We start from the raw sequence: 27,451 nt of genomic DNA on the forward strand, positions 1-27,451 counted from the left end.
AAACAAGTAAACACAAAATGCAGTTTTTAAATGATGTTTTTATTATTTAGGAGAAAAAATCCAAACCTACATGGCCCTGTGTGAAAAAGTAATTGCTCCCTGAACCTAATAACTGGTTGGGACACCCTTAGCAGCAATAACTGCAATCAAGCATTTGCGATAACTTGCAATGAGTCTTTTACAGCTCTGGAGGAATTTTGGCCCACTCATCTTTGCAGAATTGTTGTAATTCAGCTTTATTTGAGGGTTTTCTAGCATGAACCGCCTTTTTTTTCTTTATCTGAAATGCTGTGTTCCTTTTACGCCAGATGTAACGGGACATTTGCCTTCCAAAAAGTTCAACTTTTGTCTCATCAGTCCACAAGGTATTTTCCCAAAAGTCTTGGCAATCATTGAGATGTTTCTTAGCAAAATTGAGACGAGCCCTGATGTTCTTTTTGCTTAACAGTGGTTTGCATCTTGGAAATCTGCCATGCAGGCTGTTTTTTGCCCAGTCTCTTTCTTATGGTGGAGTCATGAACACTGACCTTAATTGAGGCAAGTGAGGCCTGCAGTTCTTTAGACGTTGTCCTGGGGTCTTTTGTGACCTCTCGGATGAGACGTCTCTGCGCTCTTGGGGTAATTTTGGTCGGCCAGCCACTCCTGGGAAGGTTCACCACTGTTTTTTTTGCCATTTGTGGATAATGGATCTCACTGTGGTTCGCTGGAGTCCCAAAGCTTTAGAAATGGCTTTATAACCTTTACCAGACTGATAGATCTCAATTACTTCTGGGCTCATTTGTTTCTGAATTTCTTTGGATCTTGGCATGATGTCTAGCTTTTGAGGTGCTTTTGGTCTACTTCTCTGTGTCAGGCAGCTCCTATTTAAGTGATTTCTTGATTGAAACAGGTGTGGCAGTAATCAGGCCTGGGGGTGGCTACGGAAATTGAACTCAGGTGTGATACACCACAGTTAGGTTCTTTTTTAACAAGGGGGCAATTACTTTTTCACACAGGGCCATGTAGGTTTGGATTTTGTTTCTCCCTAAATAATAAAAACCATACATTTTGTGTTTACTTGTGTTATATTTGACTAATGGTTAAATGTGTTTGATGATCAGAAACATTTTGTGTGACAAACATGCAAAAGAATAAGAAATCAGGAAGGGGGCAAATAGTTTTTCACACAACTGTATATAAGACCTACGTTTAGACAACAAAGGATTCTGAGAGAAAAAAAATTCATTTTCAGGTAATTTAATTTTAAACAAAATGATACAGTGTCCATTACCTGGTATAAAATAGTAAGTGCTTATATGGGATCAGTGAGCGGTTATACCACATTTAATAGCAGGACTCAAGTTTTGCATGGACATTCTCACAGTTATGTTTGATTTAATAAAGCTTGCATTTTCTATCTGCGGTGGGCTGGCGCCCTGCCTGAGGTTTGTTTCCTGCCTTGCGCCCTGTGTTGGCTGGGATTGGCTCCAGCAGACCCCGTGACCCTGTAGTTAGAATATAGCGGATTGGATAATGGATGGATGGATGTATTTTCTATCTATTGTGACCAGTAGGGTGCACTGCAGCACCCCAAACCCCAGTCACAAAGTCACAGACACAAGTACTGGGTACAAATAAAAGGTTTTATTGCCCATTGGAGCTACAACTCCCATGCAGCGCTGCAGGTGTGCACACTGAAGAACCCCCAGGCAGTCGTTGCCACCTATTGTGCACTGGTGGACCAACTCATTCCACCCTTCCATTATTGAGGCCTCCTGGCCAGGTAATATACCATTCATCCTAGTCAGGTGTCTATACAACTACTTAATAAAAATCTGATACCAAAAAAAAAAAGCAGCACTACCCCTTTGGTCAAGTCAGATTGGAATGGAATTCTAATAAATATCCCAAAGGGTGGATCAGAAAAGGCTTCTCTGTAAGTCCTTTTGGTAGGACATCATACTCTTTTTCACCTGTTTATTCATTTCCTTCAAACTGTTGTTAAGGTTTGGAGGGTTCTGTCGACAGTGGAAATTCATTTTAATGCCAGCTGTAAATGTAAATTAAATATGAATAGAATCTATATGCAGTATGAAATGTATATTAAAAATATAATGTGTTTTGAATATTGATGAAGTGGGCTGCTTTAGGCGGTCCAAGGACTGGATGTGGCCCACAGCCTATGAGTCCGAATCCCCTGCTGTAGAAGAATTTCAGCCATGCAGAATCACATCACAATCAGTGACATTTCCGAGTTTTCAAGTATTACCTACATATTTAAAGACCTACTATGAAGTTTAGGACCAGACTTCAACTAAGCCATTCAAATTTCAGAATTTCTTTTTCTTCTCTTATGGACATGCTTGGCATTTTGGGTCCTTGTCTTATGTCATGACTTACCTGCCTTTGAGTTTCAAGTCAAAGTCTAAGGGTCTGACATTCCCTTAAAGAAAATCCTCCTATACAAGGTCGAATCGAGAGCTAGGCCAATGTAAGTTACCCAGAAGTAAAACTCTTTCAACTATTCTTGGTGAAATAATGTCCTTAATGAGAACTTCAGTGTGACATTTTCTCCAGATACAATAAAGCCAGCCATGATCCACAGTCTGTCTATCGAGAGATGTTTCAGAACTTTTGAAGATCATCAGAAGTGAACACTCCTATTCCTAACAGTGTGAGCAGTGGTTTCCACCACCCTGCTGTGTAATGGGTCCAGGTTTTGTCATCTACAGTGCTAGGTGAGAGAAGAGTCTTTGTGATTTCATATACATTATGATGCCTCTGCTTTTAGTAGTGATTTTGGAGGAATGACCTTTTCTAGGACTATTAATATCTCAGACTTTCTCTGTTATGAAAGCATACAACCCCAGAGTCTGATATACAGCAGTTTCCAGCTTGACAGACAACAACCATTTTCTAAAGGTTTTATGGAGTTAATTGCGAAATATAGCATGAGGTTAGTTCAGAGTCTATGGCTATTAAGCGGTCAATTGGATTGTTTGCATGGGAAGAGTCCAATTAATTTTTTCCACACTTGAAGATTGCACATTTTCTTATTTTGCTTGCCAAACAAATCAAAGATGCACGGATTTTGGTGTCAGTTTTATCACTGTCTTTCTTTAATAAACTGATAAAGCACTCAGAAAGGACCCCAACCTAATCTACCTTAAAAATAAGCAACAATCCAGAAATCTGAACAATTGTCCAACAATTTATTCATGACATTGAAAACTGCATCATTATATACTAAAGTTCAACCTTAAAGAGAAAAAAGCAAAGTGCTGGTAAAAATCAGTCATTTGTATCTACTGTCACACACATGTGCATTGAAGTCAGCAGGGGTGTCTAGCTAATGGCGAAACACAGGGTCAGAGGGCAATCAAGTGTACTAACACTTCTCCCATTCTTACAGAAGCAGTAAATCCTAATTCTCTTCCTCTTCTGGCTCCAGACCATGGCTCTTGATGCCCTCACTTCTGCCTCTCCTCCAGATGACCTGCCTCTTCCTTCCCCACAACTATAAAAACCTACTACCTTTGCTCTGCATTCAGTCCTGAATATGACTCAGTCCCAAAAGATTACTTGGTGGAGTATCACACAGCTTTATTTTTGCAAGGCTGAACTGTCAATATATGGAATGGATCCCTCCAAACTTTTTTCTTTATGCTTTGTCTCTTTTACACCACCAAATAAAAGGGTAAGTGTCTGTGTTTCTGTGTGTCTGTCCGGTTGCTATGCTTCTGTCATTCCAACAGATGGTGCATTACAAACCTGTCCTGGACAGATAGTACAGCTAGCTTATGTTACATCTCAACCAATTTCCTCTTTTGGCTGGGGTTCTAATTCCATCCATCCATCTATTATCCAACCCGCTATAGCCTAACTACAGGGTCAGGGGGGTCTGCTGGGGCCAATCCCAGCCAACACCGGGTGCAAGGCAGGAAACAAACTCTGGGCAGGGCGCCAACCCACCGCAGGGCTCACACACACACACACACACCAAGCACACACTAGGGACATCGCCAATGCACCTAACCTACATGTCTTTGGACTATGGGTGGAAAACGGAGCACACGGAGGAAACCCACGCAGACACGGGGAGAACATACAAACTCCACGAAGGGAGGACACGGGAAGCAAACCCAGTGTTACCACTGTGCCACCGTGCCGCCCCGGGTTCTAATTCATATTTTAGAATGTGATCATTTTGTATGAATTAATTTTAATTATGTTGTTGTGATGTGAAAGTTTGCAAGTTAATAAATATTTTGTATGTCTTTATTTGTAACTTAGACAAAGCAATGTAATATTAGTGTTACATTATAGATAATAACAGCAATGGTTTAAGAACCCCTTACCCCCTTCTAGGAATTAGTCTCTTTGTAATTTAACGGCTAGATTAGGGGTTAGTCCCTCAAAAAAGTTTGACAAATATTTTTTTTGCTAAAGTCTCCCAGTCAACCCCCACAGGAAAGCCAGGCTGCCTAACTGCAAAGCTTTACCTTAACACATGGTATGGAGGGCAGGTGTGAAGGTATTCTGTCCCCCCATTGGTCTGAAGTATGGCTGCTTGGAATTGGCTTGTATCAGAAGCCTTTAGGTACCATGAAGCCCTATTGGCTGTAGGGGTTGGACAGGAAACCTATAAATTTGCTTGTTTTATTTCACTCCCTCTCTCTTACCAAACTGATGAAAGACCATCTCACAAACCATTGAACTAAAAAGGACAACACAATGAAGAGCACAGCTCGGCAGCTATATTGAGACAGGCATGTGGCCTGTACTGAAGAAAGCTGACCACAAATGATGCCTTAACTAGAGACATTTTAAGTAATTAACAAGTTTGTGTGCCGCCTGAAACTACACATCAACATTTATCAGGTTGTATGGTTGCCAATACTCAAATGTACTTTGCATATTGTTATTATTTATGAATATGTTAAACATATGTTAATTTACTTTTGATTGTGATTATGTTTCAATGCCTCAGTCATGTTCTATATATTGCATATTATGGGTAATCCCCTAAGGGGCAAGGCCACCTCTGCCAATCACCACCTGGAACGCACCTCTGCCTCTAAATCCTGATCTCCCACAGTTACAGACGGTTTATTCGAATGTTCTTGGGAGTTTGGTGAGTGTTGCTTTGTATAGTCCTCTGCTTTTGCGATTCTTTGAATGTTTTGAGCTTGTTGCTCTGTTTTTGACCACTCTTTGAATATCAGTTCTGGGACTGGATTACTTTAGATTGCAATTGTGTTACAAGCAATTCTTTTTTGACTTTTGTGCATCTATGAAGCTTCACTCTTGTTAAGGAGCATTTTTTGTGAAGAATAAATCTTTTTATTTGTAAAGACTCTGTGTTTGTCATTATTACTAGCTGGGGTTTGACAGTGATATCCCATACTGGTAGGCATTTTTGGAAGAGTTTTTGTGTTATGTGTTCTGGGGCCTCTAATTCATAAGAATTTTATATAATGCTAATAAACTGCAACATGGTGGTTCACTGGTTGGCTCTTCTTTCTGAAGGATGCAACATCCTGGACTCGAATGCTATTTCAAATAGTTGTCTGTGTGAAGTTTATACTCTCTCTGCATTTTTCTGGATTTCCCCACTCCGTGAGTACTTTGGTTTTCTTACAGTTTCCCTAAAGATTTGTGTGTTAGCTTAACTGCTACTTCTAAAGTGGCTGTGTGTGGATATGTATAAGAACAGGTGTTGCAATAGACTGGTATCCCTTCCAGTGCTGGTTCCTGCTTTGCTTCAATCCCACAGGGATAGTTGTTAATGCCAGGCAAGGAAAAACATAGAAGGTCTGTACCAAGGATACCCTCTGCCGGTGGGTTGGCACCCTGCCTGGGGTTTGTTTCCTGCCTTGTGCCCGGTGTTGGCTGGGATTGGCTCCAGCAGACCCCCGTGACCCTGTAGTTGGGATATAGTGGGTTGGATAATGGATGGATGGATGGATAATGGATGGATGGATGACTAGGAGATGTGCATTTATTTTAAAAATCAAAGAGAATATTTTTTTCACAAAGACTAAGAAATAAAGATTAATTCTTCAGAGCACACAACAGGACTTTGAAATTAGAAGACTTAGTCATGTTCATAGAATGGTATTGAGAAAGGTTGTTCACCAAGAAATAAGAAGAGATAAAACACTAAGACATAAACTCAATACAAAGTTAAAATCAAGAGTGAACACCAAAACCAGAAGATTGAATTCTAAATTTTCTTTGAGCCTCATTCACTCTCAGACAAAGCAGCTCATGTCGCCGCACTATCCACTGCAGTTTATCAGATTGTATCAGGAGGGCAGACCCTACCAACCAGGCAAGATCCCATAGCAGTTTTCAATGTGAAAATATAAAAGTTAAAATATAAAGTAAAGAAAAACTACAGTAACATTGAAACTATTATATAAAAATAAAGTTTCACAATTAAACTTTTTAAATATAAAATTCTCATCAAATTATTTAAAGCACAAAAAATATTTAAGCTGACCAAATTCTCAACAACAGGTTACTGCCCCACTGCAGTCCTCCAATGAATTAGGCAGACTTGAGCACCAACAGGGAGCACCATCACAAGGCACCTTACAGAGTGAATAAAGCAGCAGACAGACTAAGGACAAGAAAACGTTTAAACTGGTAGTAGGAACTTGCCAGCGATCTAGACAAACATAAGGAGGACCTCATTTTAACAGCAGTGAAGACTGTACTACAGATACTGAAAAGGAAGAAGGTGCGGCACAGCAAAGAGATGTCAGAAGACTGTGAACTAGAAAGGACAAGTTTAATACTAAGCGTTCAGTGGATTCAGACCCCTTCTGTTTCTGCGCACTTTATTGTGTGGTAGATTTAATTTTAAACGGATCAGTTTGCCATTTTTGCCCATCAATTGACACTCAATAACCCATAATGACAAAATGAAAGTGTGTTTTTTGGATAGGTTTGCAAATTTATTAAAAATCAATAACTGAAATCTCATTCTCATTTACATAAGTACTTTGTAGAAGCTCCTGTGGTAGCAAGTACAGCTTGAAGTCTTCTTGGTTAAGTCTCTACAAGGTCTACACACCTGGATTTGGCCAGTTTCAGTCCATTCTCCATGGCAGATCCTCTTAAGCACCATTAGATATAAACTGCCATGTTCAGGGCTCTCCACTGGTGTTCTATAGGGTTTAAGTCTGAACTTAGCTGGGCCTCTCAAGAACAGTCAGAGACTTGTCCAGGTCATTGTTGTACTAAAAGTTGAGCTATCACTCGATATGAGGTTGTGTGCACTCTGGAGCAGGTTTTCTTCAAGTTTCTTTCTGTATTTGGATGTATTTATCCTTACCTCAATTCTGACCCGTCTCGCCATCCCTGCTGCTGAGAAGCACTCCATAGCATGAAGCTGCAACCATCATGCTTCACTGTAGGGAGGGTATTAGGCAGGTGATGAGCAATGCCTGGTCTTCATCAGAACTTGTGCTTGGAGTTCTGCCCAAAGAGTTATTTTTGTCTCATTGGACCAGAAAATCTTTTTCCTCATGCTCTCAGAATACTTTAAACACCTTTTACCTCTGACCTGTTCCACAATTACTCTCTCTCGTGATCTTTAGGTCATAATCATAACTTATTGGTCATGCTGAAATCTAGACTTAAGCTTAGCCAACCCTAAGCTTTGCAATACTCTACTCCTTTATATTAGGTCAGCACTAACTGTGGTCACTTTTAAATCCAGTCTTAGAAACGGAAATCTTTTTCCTTTAGCTTTTTAAACATGTATAAGAGTACTGTTTTTTTATTTATGTATATATTTTGGTTTATCAATATATTTATTAGTGTATTTATGGAAACTATGTAGGGCTTTGGTCAACTGCTGTTGTTTTAAATGTGCTCTAGAAATACAGAGCTCAAAAGAATTTAGGGAACACTTAATCATCACAGTCCAACACCAAGTCAATTAAGCTTCAGGGATATCAATCTGTCTGTCTATTTACGGAGCATACGCAATTGTAAATCAACTTCACCTACTTTGGTGCAAATGAAAGTGACAATAGGTGCTCTGGAGAGGCAACAGCAAGACATCCCCTAAAAAGGAAATGGTTTTCCAGGCTTTGACCACAAACAATTGCTCTCTCTGAGTCTTCTCTAGTTTTGCATTTTGCTAGTGTCCTTTTCCCTACTGTTAGCGTGAAGGGTACCTGCAGCCCCTTGAGGCTGCACAGGTTGTCCAGCTCCTCCGGGAATTTACACCCAAATTTGCAGTCATAAGAGGGCTTGCCGTGTCTCCTAACACAGTCTCAAGCGCATGGAGGAGATACCAGCAGACCAACAATTACATAAAGAGAGCTGGACAGGACCATAGAAGGACATCAAACCAGCAGCAGGACTGGTATCTGCTCCTTTGTGTGAGGAGGGATAGTAGGAGCACTGCCAGAATCCTATAAAATAACATCCAGTTGGCTACTGGTGTGCATGTTTCTGACAAAACTGTCAGAAACAGACTCAATAAGGGTGGCACGAGGGGCTGACATTCTCTAGTGGGGCCTGTGCTTACAATCCATCACTGTGCAAGCTCCATTGGCATTCACCAAAGAATACCACAATTGACAGCTGTGCCAATGGCACACCATTCTCTTCACAAATGAGAGAAGGTTCACACTGAACACATGTGACAGATGTGAAAGATTCTGGAGACACCATAGTGCACACTATGCAACCTGGTACATCATCCATCATGACAGGTTTGATAGTGGGTCAGTGATGGTCTGGGTGGGCATATCCTCAGGGAGTCCACGTGCTACGCAATGCTACCCTGACTGGTTTAGTAATAGGATTAAATCCTCAAAGCCCTTGTCAGACCTTACGCTGGTGCAGTGTGCCCTGGGTTCCTCCTGGTGTTGGAGGATGCCCGGTCTTATGTGGCCAGAGTGTGTAGGCAGTTCCTGGATGACGAAGGCATTGATACCATTGACTAGTCTGCACATTTCCCAGACCTGAATCCAACTGAGAACCTGTGGGATGTCGTGTGTTGGTGCATCTGACACCGCCAAATAGCACAATACACTGTCCAGAAGCTCATTGATGCCCTGATCCAGGTCTGGGAGGAGATACCCTAGGACACTATCTGCCGTTTCATCAGGAGCATGCCCAGAGATTGTTGGGAGTGCATACAGGAACGCAAGGGCCATGAACACTACTGAGTCACATTATGAATTGCCATGATGAAATTGACACAAATTTGATCAGCCTCTGCTTTCAAATTTTGACTTTCATTTCCGGTGTGATATTGATTTTGGTTTCCATTGACTATTGTTACATCATTTTGTTCTCAATGACATACACAATAATACTGAGTATAAATTTTCCACTTGAATATTTCATTCATCAAAATCTGATATGTGATTTAGGTGTTCCCTTAATTTTTTTGAGCATTGTAAAAGTGTGGTTTTCTGTTTAGCCAACTGTTGTGATGTGAGATTTTGCATACAAGTTGATAAATATTTTTTATGTCTTTATTTGTAATTTAGGCAAAGCAATGTAATATTAGTGTTACATTAGTGAGAAGCATTCATGTTTACAACCCCACCTCCCACAGGACTAAGTCAGGAAAGTGACTTTTACGATAGGGTTGGGGATAAGTGCCTAAAACAAGTTGGGTAAGTGTTTCTCTGAAGTCATCAAACCCAACATATGGTTTTGGGGGCAGGTATGAAGAGGTTTTATCCCCCCATTGGTCTGAAGTATGGCAGCTTGGAACTGGCTTGTATCAGAAGCCTTTAAGTACCATGACGTCCTATTGGCTCTAGGGCAGGCGTGCCCAAAGCGTCGATCGCGATCGACCGGTAGATCACAAAGGTAGTGAAGGTAGATCGTGTTGCATTCAAAAAAAATTATTTTTTTAAATGTTAGTCTATCATATATCCTCCCTATGGCATATGTCACTTGATTGACATACAGGGCGGCCAGTCTGAGATCTCTTTTCTTGTAACACACTGGTCATCCCACACGCACAATCAAACGCGCGAGCTACTGCAAAACTCCGGTTGTGATCTAGTTAGCCTTCCAATTTATATCGACTATAGAAGGGATTTAAAAAAAATTGTTTGGGGAGGGTATGGGCTGGATGTGGAATTGGAAGAGGATTTTTTTCTCACAATGTCACAATCGAAGTGCGTTTGTCTGACCTGTCAATCTATCATTGCTATTCCAAAGAAGGAAAATGTGGAAAGGCACTTTCGAACTGTTCATTAAAACTACGAAACTGACGTCCTTCCAAAAAGCGATCTGAGACAGATAAAAAAAAGGAAACTAAAATCGCAGTTAATCGGACAGCCGTCATTTTTCACTTGACTGCATTATTCTACTTATTTATGCGAGTCAGCCTTTCCCACATGACGATTATTAAATCCAAATACTGTAGTGACCATAAATGTATTGAATTGTTATTGTGCCATAAAAGTTATTCAGTTATGCAAGGTACAACAACATACATTTTATGTATACAGTAAAGTATACTCAGTATGTGTGTATATATATATATATATATATATATATATATATATATATATATATATATATCATATTTAATGTAGGTAGATCATTTCAACCTGGTCATTTTAAAAGTAGCTCGCAAGCCGAAAAAGTGTGGGCACCCCTGCTCTAGGGGTTGGACAGAATATCTATAAATTTGCTCACTCCCTCACTCTCTTTCTCTTACCAAACTGATGTATGAACTGAAAAGGACAACACAATGGACAGCACAACTTAACAGCCATATTGAGACAGGCATGCAGCCTGTTCTGAAGAAAGCTGACCACAAATGATGCCTTAACTAGAGACATTTTAAGTAACTAACAAGTCTGTGTGCCGCCTGAAGCTACACATCAACATTTATCAGGTTTTATGGTTGCCAATATTCAAATGTACTTTGCATATTGTTATTATTTATCAATATTATCAATAATACGATGTTTAAATTTTAACTTATCTCCTGCTTGTCTTTTACTACACCTAATTGCCTGAGGTTATAGAAGTAGAAGGGAAGGTGGGGAGACGTCATATACCTTATAAACAGTGGTAAATCAGTGAGATTTGAGGCGTTCTGATAGAGGCAACACTACATATTAATAATATAATAGGGGAAAGTATAGTAATATAATACTCTACCAAGACAAAACACCACCACTCTACCATAAACACCTGATTCTTGGAGAGCTGCTGTGGTAGCCACCCTTCCGACAATCAGTTATTCTCCCATCACAGCAGAGGACGTCTGAAGCTCTGTTTGAGTAACCATTGGGTTCAGATTCAATTAAATCCACCACACATTAAAGTGTGCAGAAAGTGAAGCGGACCTAATACTTTCTGAATCCACTGTAAGGGGTTTGACAGGGCAATGGCCACAAATCTACATGAACATTCGGTATTAAGTGAGAATTAAAGGTTGGGCATAGTAAAGCAAAATGCATTTTTGAGGTGTTAATGATCACAACATTTGGTGGTAGCAGATCAGATTTTGCCCTCTCAGGATTTTTGTCTCAGCACCTTACAGACTTGTAATGTAGACGTACGTGAGACTTTCTGTTAGGCCTGCAGTTTCAAAACTAGCCAGGTCTAAATTTTGCTTTTTTTTTAATCTGATAATTTTAAAAAGTAAGAGGGCACATGATGTTGTGGATGGCTCAAATATAAGAAAACAAAACACATAAGATAGCACAATCTTAAATAACTTTTTAATGCTCTGCTATATGCAGTAGGTCCTCAAACCAATGTAGAGGGTTGATGTTTGTACCATCAGTTGTCCACAAGGCTTATTTTTGTTCAGTAGGGATAGTTTACTTAACTTCGAAATTTCGGGCTGATTGTGAAACATTTAACAAATATTTTATTTGTATTGTTACTACATACACCCTCTTGCGCGAGGTTGAAGGATCTGGTAGCAGAAAGAATAAAATCCTTCTTTGATGTTCTTATATAAATAGGTAAAGAAAGGTCTCAGAATCCACCAGAACAGTGAAGAGATGATCCAGTCTTCACCAGATGTCGTGAACTCTCAGCAGGGTAGTGAATGATGGAAACCAAAGAGGAATAACTCTCATCAAAAAGTTCAATGACATACTAAAAAGTACAGGGAGCAGAAACAGTTTATTCTTCAAATGCTCGCAAACCATTGTAGGAATCAAAGCACTAAAGTTGTAGACCAACTGCTGTTCAGTTCTGATGACATAAAAAACTGCCAAATGGAGTGACTTCTAAATGTTGTTAATTTTCATTAAAACATAGTGTGTTTGTTATAAATATAATAAAAAATAAAACTAGCCTTTTGGAGAATTTGAATTTCATTTTTGGACCACCCTAATACAGGGTGTTTCAAAATGAATTGAACACTTCCAAAAATGTATTACTTAGTAACTAAATATCGCATGAGCATGAAGTATGCACTAAAGTATGTATTTACCCTTTCATTTGTTTTTCCTGATTTTGGCGGCAGTAAAGGAACGCATGCATCATGGCTCCCGTTTTACCCATTGACAGTGAATTAGACTGCAGGATTAGGGGTGCATAATGAGCATTTGTAAGGCTCAGACACAACTGTGAGAGTTCCTTTACAAATTGGCTTAGACTAAATGTTCTTAAGATACTTATGGTACTTAGCTCCTAAATAATGCATTATTGAAAGTGTACAATTCTTTTTGGATTGCCCTGTATGTATCCTGTTCTGAGAAGCTTAATAAATTTGTTAGCATTGCAAAAGGTGTGTGACTGGCAAAAATGGAGGCCTTTCACACTATGTGGAGTGCAAACCTGACTGCATATTCCAGGAATTCCCTGAGGTCAATCTGTGACCTGTTTATGTGTATTTATGGACACGACCAACACTGCCAAAATATAGAGAGCAGTTTATGATTTAAGATATACTCACATGGCACAGCTCGAAGGTACAGGTTTTCCCGAATCACCTGTTGTAACTGAGAGTCCACAGATCCAGGTGTGAAACATTTACTCAGGTATAGTCTCAGGTCTTTACACAGAGTGGCCCCTGTAAAAGAGATGAACAGATTTAGACACACTGGCCAAGAAGGTGAGTTTTTTAGCTTGAAATGGCTGAAGAGCAGCTCAAGCCTGCATACTGCCCTGGGGCCTCATGTATAACGCCGTGCGTAGAACTCGCACTATAACATGGCGTAAGCACAAAAGCCGAAATGTGCTTACGCACAGAAAAATCCAGATGCAGGAATCTGTGCGTACTCCAACTTCCACATTCTTCTGCTACATAAATCCCGATCAGCGTGAAAACTAACGCTCGTGCACGCGCTTTATGTTACGCCCCAACTCCTCCCAGAATTACGCCTCTTTGAATATGCAAATCAATATAAATCGCCCTTAAGCGCAGCCTTCTGTGAAAAGACAATGGGAAAAGCACGGGGGAAAATATAAGAATTTCAGCGAATACCAAGTGGAGGCAAAGGAAAAACATACTATTTGTTCAAATGAACCGTGGTATAATCAACAAAAGGAAGTTGATCGAGTGACATAGCGTGTTGAAGAAACTTGAAAGCTCACGTTCACAAAATCGCACAGTGCTGGAAATAAAAAAGAAGTCACATATCAAAGTCGCCGTGAAAAGCCGAGTTGTAAGCCCACTGTCTGAGTGTCATATGAAAGCTTATTAGGGTACAGAGAAAAAAGGCACACAGTGAGGAAAAAGCACGAAATGTCAACTTCAATCTCGACATTTCCACTTTAATCACGTAGTTTATTTTGTCATTAAAGTAGAACATCATAAACTTCATCTTAAAATCGTTTAATTAACCAGTTTCTCAAAACACATCGTAATTATTAAAGTAGCACGTTAAATGCTTTGTTTTGTATTTGATCTTCTATGTGCTCTGTGTGTGTGAATCACTACTTGCTTCTTAAACCGGCTCTCTTCCTCCAACTGGACACAGAGTCCATTACATTCATGATATTACAGCTCTCTGAATAACTAAAATACTGAGATGTATACGTGATGTCATTTTTATGATGATAGGAGTTAAAGCACGTTATTAAACATGTGTTTCACTTCGATGAAATAATTTATTGCAGCAGTACTCAGGGGCAGCTCTAGGCTTGTGGTGGCACTGGGCAGAGGAAGAAGCAGTGGCTCCTTCACCCGCCAATATCAGTAAGGTAGCTTATACACGGTGGATGGCCACGTCCGTTGCAGACACTGCATAGCTGCCTCGTGTTCATGACACAAGCATTTAACTTTTGCCGAAATTTGTCGCTGCGTTTTTAGCTGTGTTGTTATTTTCTCTTTCTGTTTTATATTCAATATATATTGGCGTAGCCGCCACTGCAGTCCTTGCTTTTCTTTCCCCAAGTAACCGATCACCACACAATCAGCTCTGTAATAGACGTTAAGCCATCTGTAAGCTTAGCGCCGATTCTTCAAAACGTTTAAAGAACATTGAAATATCTTCGTAGTACATGTTTAATTATTCTATCCTTAACGACACTCCCAGTGAAGAATATAGATTATTTAAATGAAGTTAAAGTTTTATCTGTATAATTTAATAAACATATTTTGCTGCATTTCACCTTAAAAATGATATCGTCATCATATGTAAATACGCGCTTTATAAAGTGGCTCAGGTTGTGCGATATTATAGCTATAGTGCAAGTTTACAGTGGGGTGATTGTACTTATAAGTCCTAACAGTTCTACAAGGAGCAATTGATTGAGTGCATTTAAAGTTCTTGGGATGAAACTGTTTCTGAACCGCGAGGTCCATACAGGAAAGGCTTTAAAACGTTTTGCAGTGGCTGAGACAGCGTGTGCTTAATGCGTATACCGATAATTCTCTTTCCGATCAGCTGCTGCTGTGATTCACACTCAGATACAGTGATATAAATACTCCGAGTGGTGCAGTGAGAGAAATATGGAAAAAGATGATCCGCTGTGGCAACTCCTAATGGGAGGAGCTGAAAGAAGAAGAAGAAGAAGAAGAGAGTAACAACACTAAAGCAGTTATGGTATTTAGAATAGTTTGACCATTCTGTGGACCATTATATTGTTACAAGTTAATTACAATCAGATGCATTACACTAATAAACAATATGCGGTTAGTTTCTGTGTATTTATAAAGCCGCGTCAAGAAAATAAGGTGTAACCACACAGGAACAGTAGCACTGCTTTGACGCTGGGTGCCGCCAGTTTGCAAAACCGAGCGGAGAACTTGCGTACGACAAGGTATGAGGTACCGTGGAAAAGTGCGTGGATTTACGCCAAGTGTAGGTTTTATACATCGCGATTTGAATGTGGAAAAGTTCTTACGCAACATTTCTGTGCGTACACACCGTTTATACATGAGGCCCCTGGTCACAAGAAAAGCAGCAGCGATTTAACTCGGAGGCACTCATTCCAAGTTACCTAAGGTAAGAACATTTATTTCCTATTTTATTTTCTTATTCATTCCAATGGAGGCCTTAAGTAGCATATAATATCTTTACAAATAAGTGCAATTTTCTTGCCACTGATTACTAATCTTCCACATTTTTTTTTAATATTTTGTTAAAAGCAATAGGTGAGTATTGGAGTATGTGTGAGTGTGCTCTTGTGATAGCCTGGCTCCCCACTGTTTTGGTTTCTGCCTTTTGCCCAGTGCTGTCAGGATGTGGTGTCACTATGACCTGAGACTGAATAATTATGTTAAAAAACAATAGATGGACCAATAGAAAAGTAATACATGGTTAAGAGGGTTAGTTGTTGCTCCTCCAAACATTAGAATGGGTAAGATGCATGATCCAGGCCAGAATTGTACAGAGAATAGTGTAATAAACACAACACATCCAGTAACATGGGATACTGTGAGTGAAAGTGCAAGGGAACAATCAGAGGAAATTGGCCAGATTTGTTCAATCTAACAGAAAGCCCATCAATTCACAAATATCTTCTCTTCACAATTATGGACATCTTCAGAACAAATAACACTTCAGCAAAAAAATATCACATCATGTTCCACCCCAGGCAGCTGAGAAGAAGAAGATGAGGTTATGGTGACTGTGTGATTACCAAAACTGGATAACTGAAGATTGTAAAAATGTTTTATATTTGATACATGGTTAGTCTACTTGGTCTGGTGTAATAATATCCACTGACACACATATGCGAATGGGAGACAGCTGAATGGCCTAAATCAGGCATGTCAAACACGCGGCCCTTGGGCTGCATGCGGCCCGCATGAGATCCTAGTTAGCACTGAACTTGTACAAAATGATTACTATCGTTTGTGATTGAATCATTTCTGCCTTCTGACAAAAGCGCGTTTTCCCATGGCATTACGGTACCAGAAACGTCATCTGCTAGTATAGCCACGAGCCTTGACCAAAGTTAATGAGCCGCAACGTCACAACTGAAGTGCTAGGCTGCAGCAGGGGCGGCCTTAGGCATGTGCAAACTGTGCACCTGCACAGGGCCGCCACGCCAATATATATATTGAATATAAAACAGAAAGAGAAAAAAACAACACAGCTGATGGCAATGTGGTCGAAAAACATTGTGTTTCGTGTTAATTAGTACGCTGTATTTACTAATGTCGCCAGAGTCGGAGCAGTAAGCTATATGTAGTATTATAACGTTCTGCCGTAATGAGAATATCATGGGCCGCCACTTGGTTTTCAAGTTACGGACACGCACATATAGCAGCATGTCATGAGCACGAGGCTCATTCGGCTATGCAGTGTCCGCAATGGACGTGGCCATCCGCCATGCATAAGATACCATACTGACATTGGCGGGCGAAGAGGCCACCGATTCTTTCTCTGCCCACGGCCACCATGAGCCTAGAGCCGCCCCTGCTAGGTTACACTACTGGCTGGGCTGCTGAGACTGGCCACTGAGTAGAACTGACCATCACGTGTAGTAATAGCTCGCATATTTTCACATTTTGTTGCTCTAGTTTTATGTAATTTTGTGCTAGTATTGTAATGAACAGTTAGTGCAGACTACAGCTGAAGATCTGAAGTGGACGCGAGAAGTTGGTGAGTTGTTTATTAACAGATTTTTGTGATTTTGAGTTTGTATAATTAGTGTAGGTCAGGTGGCTTTTTGCATATCAGCTTATTTTACAATATAAACTTTGAAGTAAACTTAGTTAAGTAAAATTAGATTTTTGGAGGATTTGTTTTCTCAACTTGAATTACTGAGTAATGAATTCAGTGAGCGTTATCGTGATTTCAGTTCACACGAACAGGACTTTGCGCTGTTCTCTTACAATGTTGAGAATGCGCCTGAGAATATTCAAATGGAATTGATTGAACTGCAGTCAGATTCTATTCTGAAGGCAAAATACAACGAAGTTGGTGTGCCAGGCTTGTTTGCTTACCTGCCACCCTCGTATGTGCAGATCCATAAGCTGGCATCGAGAGTACTGTCTATGTTCGGAAACACTTACCTTTGTGAGCAATTGTTTTCATTAATGAAAGCTACCAAAACCCCACATCACTCAAGACTTACTGTCGAGCACCTTTCATCCCTCATAAAAGTTGCAGCTGCACAAGATTTCAAGCCTGATATTAACAAAGTGGTTACTAACAAGAGATGCCAAGTTACGGGACAAAAGAAATAAATCTCAAACTGTAAGACTCCTATATAAGCAATGAATATAATACTGTATAATTAATATAATATAATAATATAAGGACCTAGCAAAGAGGCTAAGACTCGAATTGTACGTTGTTGTACGGAGAGTCTATGGAAATAAATTGCCTTTCTTTAAGGTTTAAACTTTAAGTGTTACATTTTTTAAAGTTTTCAGTATTGGAAAGAAAGCTACAGTTACTTTGTATAACAGTATAATAGTATTTGTTACAGTGCGGCCCGCTGACGCACATATGGCAGTCGAAGCGGCCCACCAATGGTAGTGAGTTTGACATGCCTGGCCTAAATGACAGTGATTCCATGTCAGACCAAGGGGTGGTGGGGTCCGCTGACTGTCTCTCTCAATCTATTGCAGACCATTCACGGGATATCCTGCAGTATTCTGGCGCCAACGATGACACCACTTCCAGTCCCAATGATGACACTTTCGTTTTTTCAGCACCGATGATGACTTCACCACCAGTCCCGACAACAACACTTCCGAGTCTGGTGCCAAGGATAATGTCACTTCCGGTCACGACAACGTCACTTCCGGTTCTGTCCCTGATGACCTCATTTCCTTCACTGGCCTTTAAGGCCACCATGTTCCCTCCATAAGATCAGTGCCATTTTGGACTGAAACCTGTGAACATTTCTGTTCAATTTACTTCAATTTTGCAGCAGGGAAACAATATATGGGTAGCTGCCACAAACCTTTATGATGTCTGTGAGTCATCTTTGTGACATCACCCGATCCTTTTCTCTCACCGTGGCCTTTTCACTGCTTCTTCACTGCATCAAACTCAACACTCTTTTAGTCAAAGTGATTTGCTGAATAAATGCAGTGGTGGTCATTAGCGAATTGGTCTGTTTAGCGACTCCAGCCTAGTCGTGTCGTGGCTTTGGTTTCCTGACGTACGCATTGATTTATCATTATTTTCAATCATTATGTTCACTGCATACCACACAAAGTTATCAGTCATTAGCATTACAGCTATAAACCTCGTTCATGTGGCGTGAGCAGGTGCAAGAAAGTCACCACCATGCTACTATTGCTGGTATATAACAACAGAATAGGCCGATAAGACCAATTTTCTTATTTTTAGACCCTTATCTGGTATCATTTATTATAATCATTTATCATTATGATTTATCATTCTAACCTTAGCAACCAGATGGATGCACAAAGAAACGGACACAAACAGACAGGCCATGTTTAAGGAAGATGTTGCTAAAATTGCTTTCATAGACAGCAGGGTACAATGCATGTGATGCAAAGGCCCATGTGCTATTATTGTTAGTTGTTGGATGTGAAGGGTCTCTGCCTGATTGGAGTTCTTATTTCTAAAAAATTTTTTTTTTTTTTTAAAAGTTCCAGTTGCGATTAAAAATCTGTGCTGAAGTGTCAAGCTAAAACTGTTGGCAGCATCTGAACATGATGCATGATGACAACATTGTCACTTTGATGATAAATTATAGTGTCATAGAAATATCATATCATTATAGTCTTCAAATAATGTAGCCATTAGGTTTTTATTAGCATAACAATAATATTGAGTACATGTTTAGGCACAGTAGCATAAAGTGTCACTGAGCCATCTTTTATTGAACTTTTATGGACATAAACACCATGTCACTTGCCCGCTTTGATATCAGGGAGCTGGAGAAGTGAACTGCTGCGACTGAGGTTCACACAAAACACTATAGAGCTGCAGTGATGAGTGTGAGACGGTGCAACGGCAGAAACCAGGCTGTGGGTATATAACGAAACCTACCCCTGCATTCTGGTAAGGGACAGCCCTTACCTTATATGGTGAAGAATAAATAAAAATATCATTACTACCATATTGAATAAATAAAGGATATCATTAGTGAATAAGTAAACATGCATCTCATGTTGTACTTTCCATATATAGTAATAATCAACCATCCAACTCCACCTACAATCTGACCCCACCCCATCCCATGTAAAGCAACTAGGAGTGCTTACTTCATTGTATATGACTGCAGGCATTCTACTGTTTTGCTATCAGAAGTGGCTGTTGAATGAGTAAAATAAAAATATAAAAGTTAAAGGTAAAATAGAAACAGTAAAGTAATTCATAGTTGAATTTGCGCAGAAAGTTTCTCTATTTTAAGATAGAAGAATTTACAAATTTGCTAATGCTTTTTAATGGAAGATTAAATGTCCTGACAAACTTTCTTCAAGAAGAAGTGGGGCCCAGATTTTGACAAAATTGGTCCGATCTGCGATTTTTCATGCTGACATGCAGACATGGCAACTGCAGTAGGTGCTTTTGGTATTATATGCAAGATTACCTAAAAATGGGGGGGCAAATTTTTTCTGTTGAAGACAACCAGTCTAATGAGTAGTGATCATTTAGAATCGGGTTTATGATTTCTTTAGTTAACTTCTTTGTACTCAGCGATGGACTTTTGAATTAATGTCAAGATTGACTACAAGTGTGGTAGTTTTTTTTATATATATATTGTAAAAGATGCTATATTCGCGCCCGACCTGACACAGACTGACACGGAGGCACGTGTAAAACCAAAAAATACATTTTTATCTTTCTTCACCTGTGGGCCACGTCTTCCCTGTGTCCCCCAGGCAGTACACTGTCCTGTCACACAAGCACAACAAAGTCACAACAACTCTCTTTACCACCACTCCCACCAGCAAGCGTTGTCCTCCTCCCGACTCAGGCTCCCGGAGTGGTGGCTGCTGGCTCCTTTTATCAGGCACCTGGAAGTGCTCCAGGTGCTTGATTTCCGAGTTCTGGCTGCACTTTCAGGTGTGGCGAAAACACTGCCCATAAGGGCTCAAGAGTCCCAGCTGCAGCACCCCCTGACGGCACCTGTGGGATCCAACAGGGCTGCATCAATCTCCAATTCCCATTAGAGCCCTGCGGGAAACCGAGGCACCGCTCCAACCCAGGGGGTTGTCATCTAGCGTCCAGGGGGAGGTACTGAAAAGTCCATGGTTGCCCCCCCGAACATATACTGAAGGAGCGTCCGCCACCATATATATATATATAAATATCAGTATATATATATATATATATATATATATATATATATATATATATATATATATATATATACACTAGCAAAATACCAGCATGAGAGAGAAGTGTGTTAAAGAAGTAATGAAAAAGAAAAGGAAACATTTTGAAAATAATGTAACCTGATTGTCAATGTAATTGTTTTGTCACTGTTGTGAGTGATGAGTGTTGCTGTCATATATATATATATATATATATACACACACATATATATACATACATATATACACATACATCCACATATATATACATTAATATACATATCTACATATACACACATACATATATATACACACACATATAAACATATATATACATACATATCTATATATATATACATATACACACACACACACACACACACATATATATATATATATATTGTGAACTTGGACCCGGACACAGGCAGACGGATAACATAGTTCCACCACACACTATTTATTTACAACTATTATATACAATTCGTGCTCACAAACCCCAGTGCCTCTTGCACTGATTCCCCAAAGTCCAGGCCACACTCTCAGTCACTGTGCCTCTCTCTCGACCGCCTCCCGTCCTCTCTCCAGCTCTGTCCTCTTCCACCCGACATCCACTATCGACTGAAGGGAGGCGGCCCCTTATATGGGAACCCGGATGGGCTCCAGCTGCTTACTGGCACTCCCTCTTGGACACACCCCTGTGTGGCAGAAGTGCTGGCTGTGCACCCGGAAGCCATCCGGGTGTCTCCTGTCTTCTTTTTCCCCAGCACTTCCTGGTGAGGCGGAAGTGCTGGGCTCCAGGGTTCCTCAGGCACCAAGGCGCCGCCTGGCGGTGGCCACAGGTCCCTACAGGGCTGGCTTCCAAGCCCTGTACCCGAGGACCCCAACATAACCAGGACGGACGCCCCCTCGCGGTCTGGAGGAGGCACAAGCCCTTTCTCTGGTCCTCCTGGGCATCCCGGCCGGGGACCACAATATATATATATATATATATATATATATATATATACACACATATATACAGTCTTTGGGGTGCGAGCAACTGTTGCTGGGGGTGCCAGAATCCATGAAGGAAGAAAAATGAAAAACATTATTTGTACAAAATCTTAATTTATTTATCTATTTCTAAATAATTAAATGGGCAGGCTATTTCGTATCAGTGCATCGTATTGTTAAAACGGATGACTCCCGCTCTTACGTGCAAGTCTGCGTGGATATTATGAACTATCGTTTCTGTTCAAATGCTATTTAAATTTTAAATAGAAGGAATTTTTATTTAGTCGACAGAATATTATTCCGAATAAATCAACTCAAACCTTAAATAACTTATAATATTTTGCTCTCCATAAAAATATATCCTGTCTAAATTATACAAGTTAGAAATAAAGTAAACGTTAAAAGAACAAACATTCAAATTTCTTTACTCTTATGTAATTTTATATAAAAAATAAACTTAAATTTTAAATATCCCAAAAGATTTTGCTCTCCATAAAAATATATCCTGTCAAAATTATACAAATTCAAATATGAACATGGTGCATAACAAAACCTGGAAATATAAATAAAATGTGTTCTTTTCAGCAATAACAAATCAAATCATTCAGTTGTCTTTGCTCATATGTCATTTTAGAGCTGGACGCCTGGCATCTTTTTGGCACAAGTTCGTTTCTGTTTGGTGTGAGGTTCTGTGTTGTGGAGATTCTCAGGATGGACTGCAGGTGCTCATCAGTGAGGCGACTCCTGTGTGCTGTTTTGTTAGTCTTCATGACTGAGAAGAGCTTCTCACACAGATATGTGCTACCAAACATGCACAAGGTTCGAGCCGCATGTAGACGGAGCTGGAGCATTTCTGCGGGAATGGAGTGAATAAACTGTGCGGGCCGTGCAGTATCGTACTTTGCCTTCAGTGTGCCATTACACTGCAGCTCAATCACCTCCATCTGAATCTGCACAGGTGCAGTTTCCACATCGACGGCAAATGGGTTGCGAAACAACTCAAAATTCTTTTTTTGTTCTTCAAAGTCACCAAAGCGCCGTACAAACTCAGTGCGCAGTGCGCTCAGTTTATCAGCAAAGTGCGTATTTGGGAACACCGTAGTGACGACTTGGTTCAACATTACTTGGCAACAGGGAAAGTGGGGCAAGTTGCACTGGTGCATTTGTGTCTCCCATAAAAGTAGCTTCACTTGAAATCACTTTGTGATTTTGCACGGTAAAACGTCTGCTGAAGTGTCAGATTCTTCTTTAACTCTTCTGCTTTCTGTATCTTGTGCATTGCATTCAGGTCTTTCAGGTTATCTTGATGTTTTGTCTCATAGTGCCGTCTTAGATTAAATTCTGTAATTACAGCCACATTAGCTCCACAAATGAGACACACGGGTTTACCGGCAATGTCAGTAAACATATACTCAGCCTCCCATCGGTTTTTAAAGGCTCTATGTTCAGAATCACCTTTTCTCTTGGCATCGTGTGGGCTAGCTTCACAATAACTTGCAGCATCATAAGCTAGACTTGATTAACGCGGTAAGTGTTCGGCAAGGCAGCTGAAGCGCTGCATTATGGGATCTGTAGTTTATTGTGTTACCAGCGCTTCATATCCCGGGCCATTAATAACAATAATACAGTATATAAAATGATCTCGGGCGGATATAATTACACGGGCGGATGTGGCCCGTGGGCCTTGAGTTTGACACATATGGACTAAATAGAACTTGAAAAGAAATATTTTTCAATGTGATCGCAATTCAGATCGAGTTGACGCACTACAGTACATCAGCCCGTGCTATTGTGGTTTTGCCTGCGTGCCTCAATAAGTTACCCTCCCTCGCTCTTACTTTTTACCGTTCATCTAATGAATACACTGAGTATGGCTTTACCAAAACAATCATTGATCGCGAATAAAGTATCCATTATTCATAAAGCTTCAATTGGTGACCCGTCTTTCTGCGTTAACCGCAGATTTTTTCATACGTCTCAAACCAAGGGGATGCGAGACTAAAGCGTGCGTACATACTTAGTGCATCCCCTCTCGGGAATCGAACCTCGGCACTAGAGGCGAAGCCTCTACTATTGCGCCAGGGTGTACGGTTTGTCTATTTGAGCGTAGCAGTGTAATTCGGTTTTTGTTCAGCACTCTTTGGAACTGTTGCTTTTGTCTGCGCACTCGTCAGTTCACGTGAGCCACTGAATATGGTTTTATATGTCACTCGCTCGCTTCTAATTGTTTCGCTGCCTTCTTAATTATATAATGCATGTTTTCTTCAGCGCTTTTTGTAGCTCTTCCTGGTTTTCTACGTAATGCGTGATTACGTGAGAGGCGTGATGATGTCACACGAAACTCCGCCCCCACGGCTTTTCAGCTCAACTCCATTACAGTAAATGGAGAAAAATAGCTTCTAGTTATGACCATTATGCGTAGAATTTCAAAATGAAACCTGCCCAACTTTTGTAAGGAAACTGTAAGGAATGAGCCTGCCAAATTTCAGCCTTCTACCTACACGGGAAGTTGGAGAATTAGTGATGAGTCAGTCAGTCAGTCAGTCAGTCAGTGCGGGCTTTGCCTTTTATTAGTATAGATATATAGGAAAACATTTTTAATCACTGTATGTCTTGATGTCACTGTATGTACTTGATTTTTTTCTTTTTTTGTGTGATTCTTTATCTTCTTTTCCATTTATCATGATAAATGTGAAGCACCTGTTGCACCTTGAACATTGCCTTCCATGCATTCTGTGGCTTACTCAGTTCTGCTTACTAGGGAGACTAAGGCACCCATGAGCCATGTCTCCTGATAGAAGAAGATTTGCAGCCAAATGTCCACTGAACAGAGAAGGAGAAATGAAAGTGAGGCATATACACAGGTAAGGAAGGCAAAACTTCTGAGCTAATGTTGTTATGTTCATTCACCATAGCATTGGAGAATCATGACATGTTTTATGTTGTTTAGCACATAAAATCTCAAAGGACTCTGTACACATGACAGTAAAGACCCTATAAGTCCTATAATACCCTAGTCATCATCATCATCATCATATTTTCGCAGGAGTGCATATTGAACCCCCACCTCTTCCAAGCCCCACTAATCTTCACATTCACACATTTTCACTACTTTACTGAGCAGAAAGTCCCGTCAGTCTGCACACATTTATTGGATGCTTTAATCTCACTTGAAACTTTAAGGGAAGTTCTGTTCTTTAACTCATGCAAATTTTGAAGCAGTTGGTTGTGAGATCGGTAAGTGCTTACTCCTCTCAATGTAATCGGGATAATTCTGAATTAGCAATAAATCAGTCTGTGACACACTATTAAAATTGTGAATCAAAAAATTAGAAAATTAGCGCCACTCATCTTTCGCATCGTGCTGCCATTCAAAATGCTGAAGATGCCATTCCACCATGTAGCTTTGTCTGATCAAGTTTTGCCACCATGCTGTGGTGTTTGAAGCGGGAGGCGATGCATCTCACCGTTAGGCAGGTAAATTTTATGTGAGGCAGTCTCCACACCTCATGCACTTTTTTTGATGCAAAAATCACAAATCTTACAGGAAGAATCAATGTTCAGTGTGCTGTGATGCTAGTTTTCAGCTCATTACTATGTAAGGAGTATGTGCACAGAAGAAGAACATTTTTGGGGGTCAGGGTGCAACAAGCTTCTTCAGTGAGTATTTAAACATTTAACTGTCTAAGGAGTGGCCTCCCGGTCCTCCAGTATGGGTGTTTTTACAAGAAGTCTCTTGGCACAGTTTACAGATTCCTTTACCTGTAAGCACGTGGCAGTGGCCTGTGTTTGTTTAGTGAAGGTAAACAGCTTTGTGGCTGCAGAGGTTACTATAGCACTTAGAAAAGAAGTGGGCTGGGATGCTATCAAACATTAGCCAGAGAAGTTCACATTTTACAGTGAAAGGTGTGCAATATCAGAAGGTACCGTTTTGAAGCACAGGGGTTCTCTGATTCAGCCTGTGGAAATTTCTGTGACTGCTGGTTTTCATATTACATTTTTAATCAGATGCTGCTGTCTGCTCTGATTTCTAATTCTTGAATTCAAACTGAGGTTTGGCTCACTGTTCTATATGATTTTGTTTTTAAACTCTTTGACGCAGCTTTAAAGTTCCACTGACCAGGGTTCAAGTTTGGGTTAGATCGCTGTACAGGTCTACCTCCACAATCTCAAAAATGTGTTCATAGGCTAAATGGTGATTCTAAATTAGCTCAGTGTAAGTTAGCGTTGGGCAGCAAGGTGGCGCAGTGGGTAGCGCTGCTGCCTCGCAGTTAGGGGACCTGGGTTCACTTCCCGGGTCCTCCCTGCGTGGAGTTTGCATGTTCTCCCCATGTCTGCATGGGTTTCCTCCAGAGTGCTCCAGTTTCCTCCCACAGTCCAAAGACTGTTAGGTGCATTGGCGATTCTAAATTGTGCTTGGTGTGTGGGTGTGGGTGCGCATGCCCTGCTAGGGGTATGTTTCCTGCCTTGCGCCCTGTGTTGGCTGGGATTGGCTCCAGCAGACCCCTGTGACCCTGTAGTTAGGATATAGCGGGCTGGATAATGGATGGATGGAAGTGAGTGTTTGTGGGAGCTTCAGTGTTGGCCCTGTGATGGACTGTACACTCTACCCTGCTGTGTATTCTCAAATAGGCTTTGGCCTGCAGAGTACGCAAGTGGGTTCAAGAAATGAGAAAATCAGCTCAAATAAATGAGAAAACCAAAGACAACTAGTCTAATCAGTGTTCTTCACTAACATTTTCAAAGTTCTTCTGACTCTAAGTTTTATGAGTTCTTTTGCTGTTCTGTATAAAAATTACATGTTTTGTGGGTCGCAGAATTCATTTCTGACATTACTTTCTTTCTAAAACGTTGATTTCAAAGAGTAATGATTTTTGGTGTCTTTTTTTTGATGCCATCTCCATTGTTGCACCAGTTGTTGTGACTCACTCCCAGTTGCTGGTGGAGTGTATTCAGTGGACGTGGCATCTGACATCAAACAAGTTAAAAAGTTGTTGGTTATGACTTGTTCTTATCCATGTCTGTGGATAACATCAAGAAAAATGTCTGTGTGTTCATTGCTTTGCTCTTAATGAGTGTTATTAGACCCTTTTGTTGCCCTTAACTTTGATTTCTTTACTTGAGAATTGAATTTGATGCAAGACAGGAATGATTCTCAGTAACTGTCATGAACTAGGAACTGCAAAGCACATAATCCCAAAAAGCATTAATGCCCACTATAAGGGTAAACATGTCAAAGTCTGGCTAGTAATAGGGCAAATTCAGGCACTATAAAATGAAAGATTTATTCTTCATAAAACAGTAATCCAAAAGCAGTGAGCAGTGAGGTTTCATGGAGCACACAAGCAAAATGGAAATGCCCAAACACAAGGCAATCCAAAACAAACAAGTCCCAATACAGCAAATCAATGAATCATCAAAAAATAAAACATTTGAAAATGTAAAGCATATATTTGAAATAAACCACTAGGAACTATGCAAGATCCTCCAGATTTATAGGGCTGATTGCAGTTCCCAGCAGTGATCAGCGGTGATGAGCAAATCATACTCTGTTCAATTTGCCTTGTGTTTGGAGAAATCACGAAGTGTTCACACGTTTGCGCAAATATCACCGAACTTGTTGAAATGCGTTGAAGTCAATAGGGAAGGACTAACTGAACTAGATTTGACAGGATTATAATGGTGCAGTCATCTTTAAAGTGTCCCTGAGGGCTAGGGAAACGTCTGCCAGCTGCCATTATTATGGCCAAAAAGGTGACCTGAGCTGTGCGGCAGCAGTGCCAACCACTGCACCACCATTCCTCCATGAGATCAAAA

General features: G+C 40.4%; 1 protein-coding gene across 1 annotated transcript in view; it reads right to left on the reverse strand.

Moving 5' to 3' along the window:
- The window catches only part of LOC120543058 (membrane-associated guanylate kinase, WW and PDZ domain-containing protein 3-like), a 214,156-nt gene that overhangs the window by 140,830 nt on the left and 45,875 nt on the right, over window positions 1-27,451 (reverse strand). Inside the window, exon 3 of the mRNA XM_039775902.1 lies at window positions 12,896-13,012. Within this exon, the coding sequence (XP_039631836.1) occupies window positions 12,896-13,012 (117 nt within the window). The remainder of the gene's footprint in view (window positions 1-12,895; window positions 13,013-27,451) is intronic.

Source organism: Polypterus senegalus, chromosome 13 (genome assembly GCF_016835505.1).
Source record: "Polypterus senegalus isolate Bchr_013 chromosome 13, ASM1683550v1, whole genome shotgun sequence".
NCBI classification, from domain to species: domain Eukaryota; kingdom Metazoa; phylum Chordata; class Cladistia; order Polypteriformes; family Polypteridae; genus Polypterus; species Polypterus senegalus.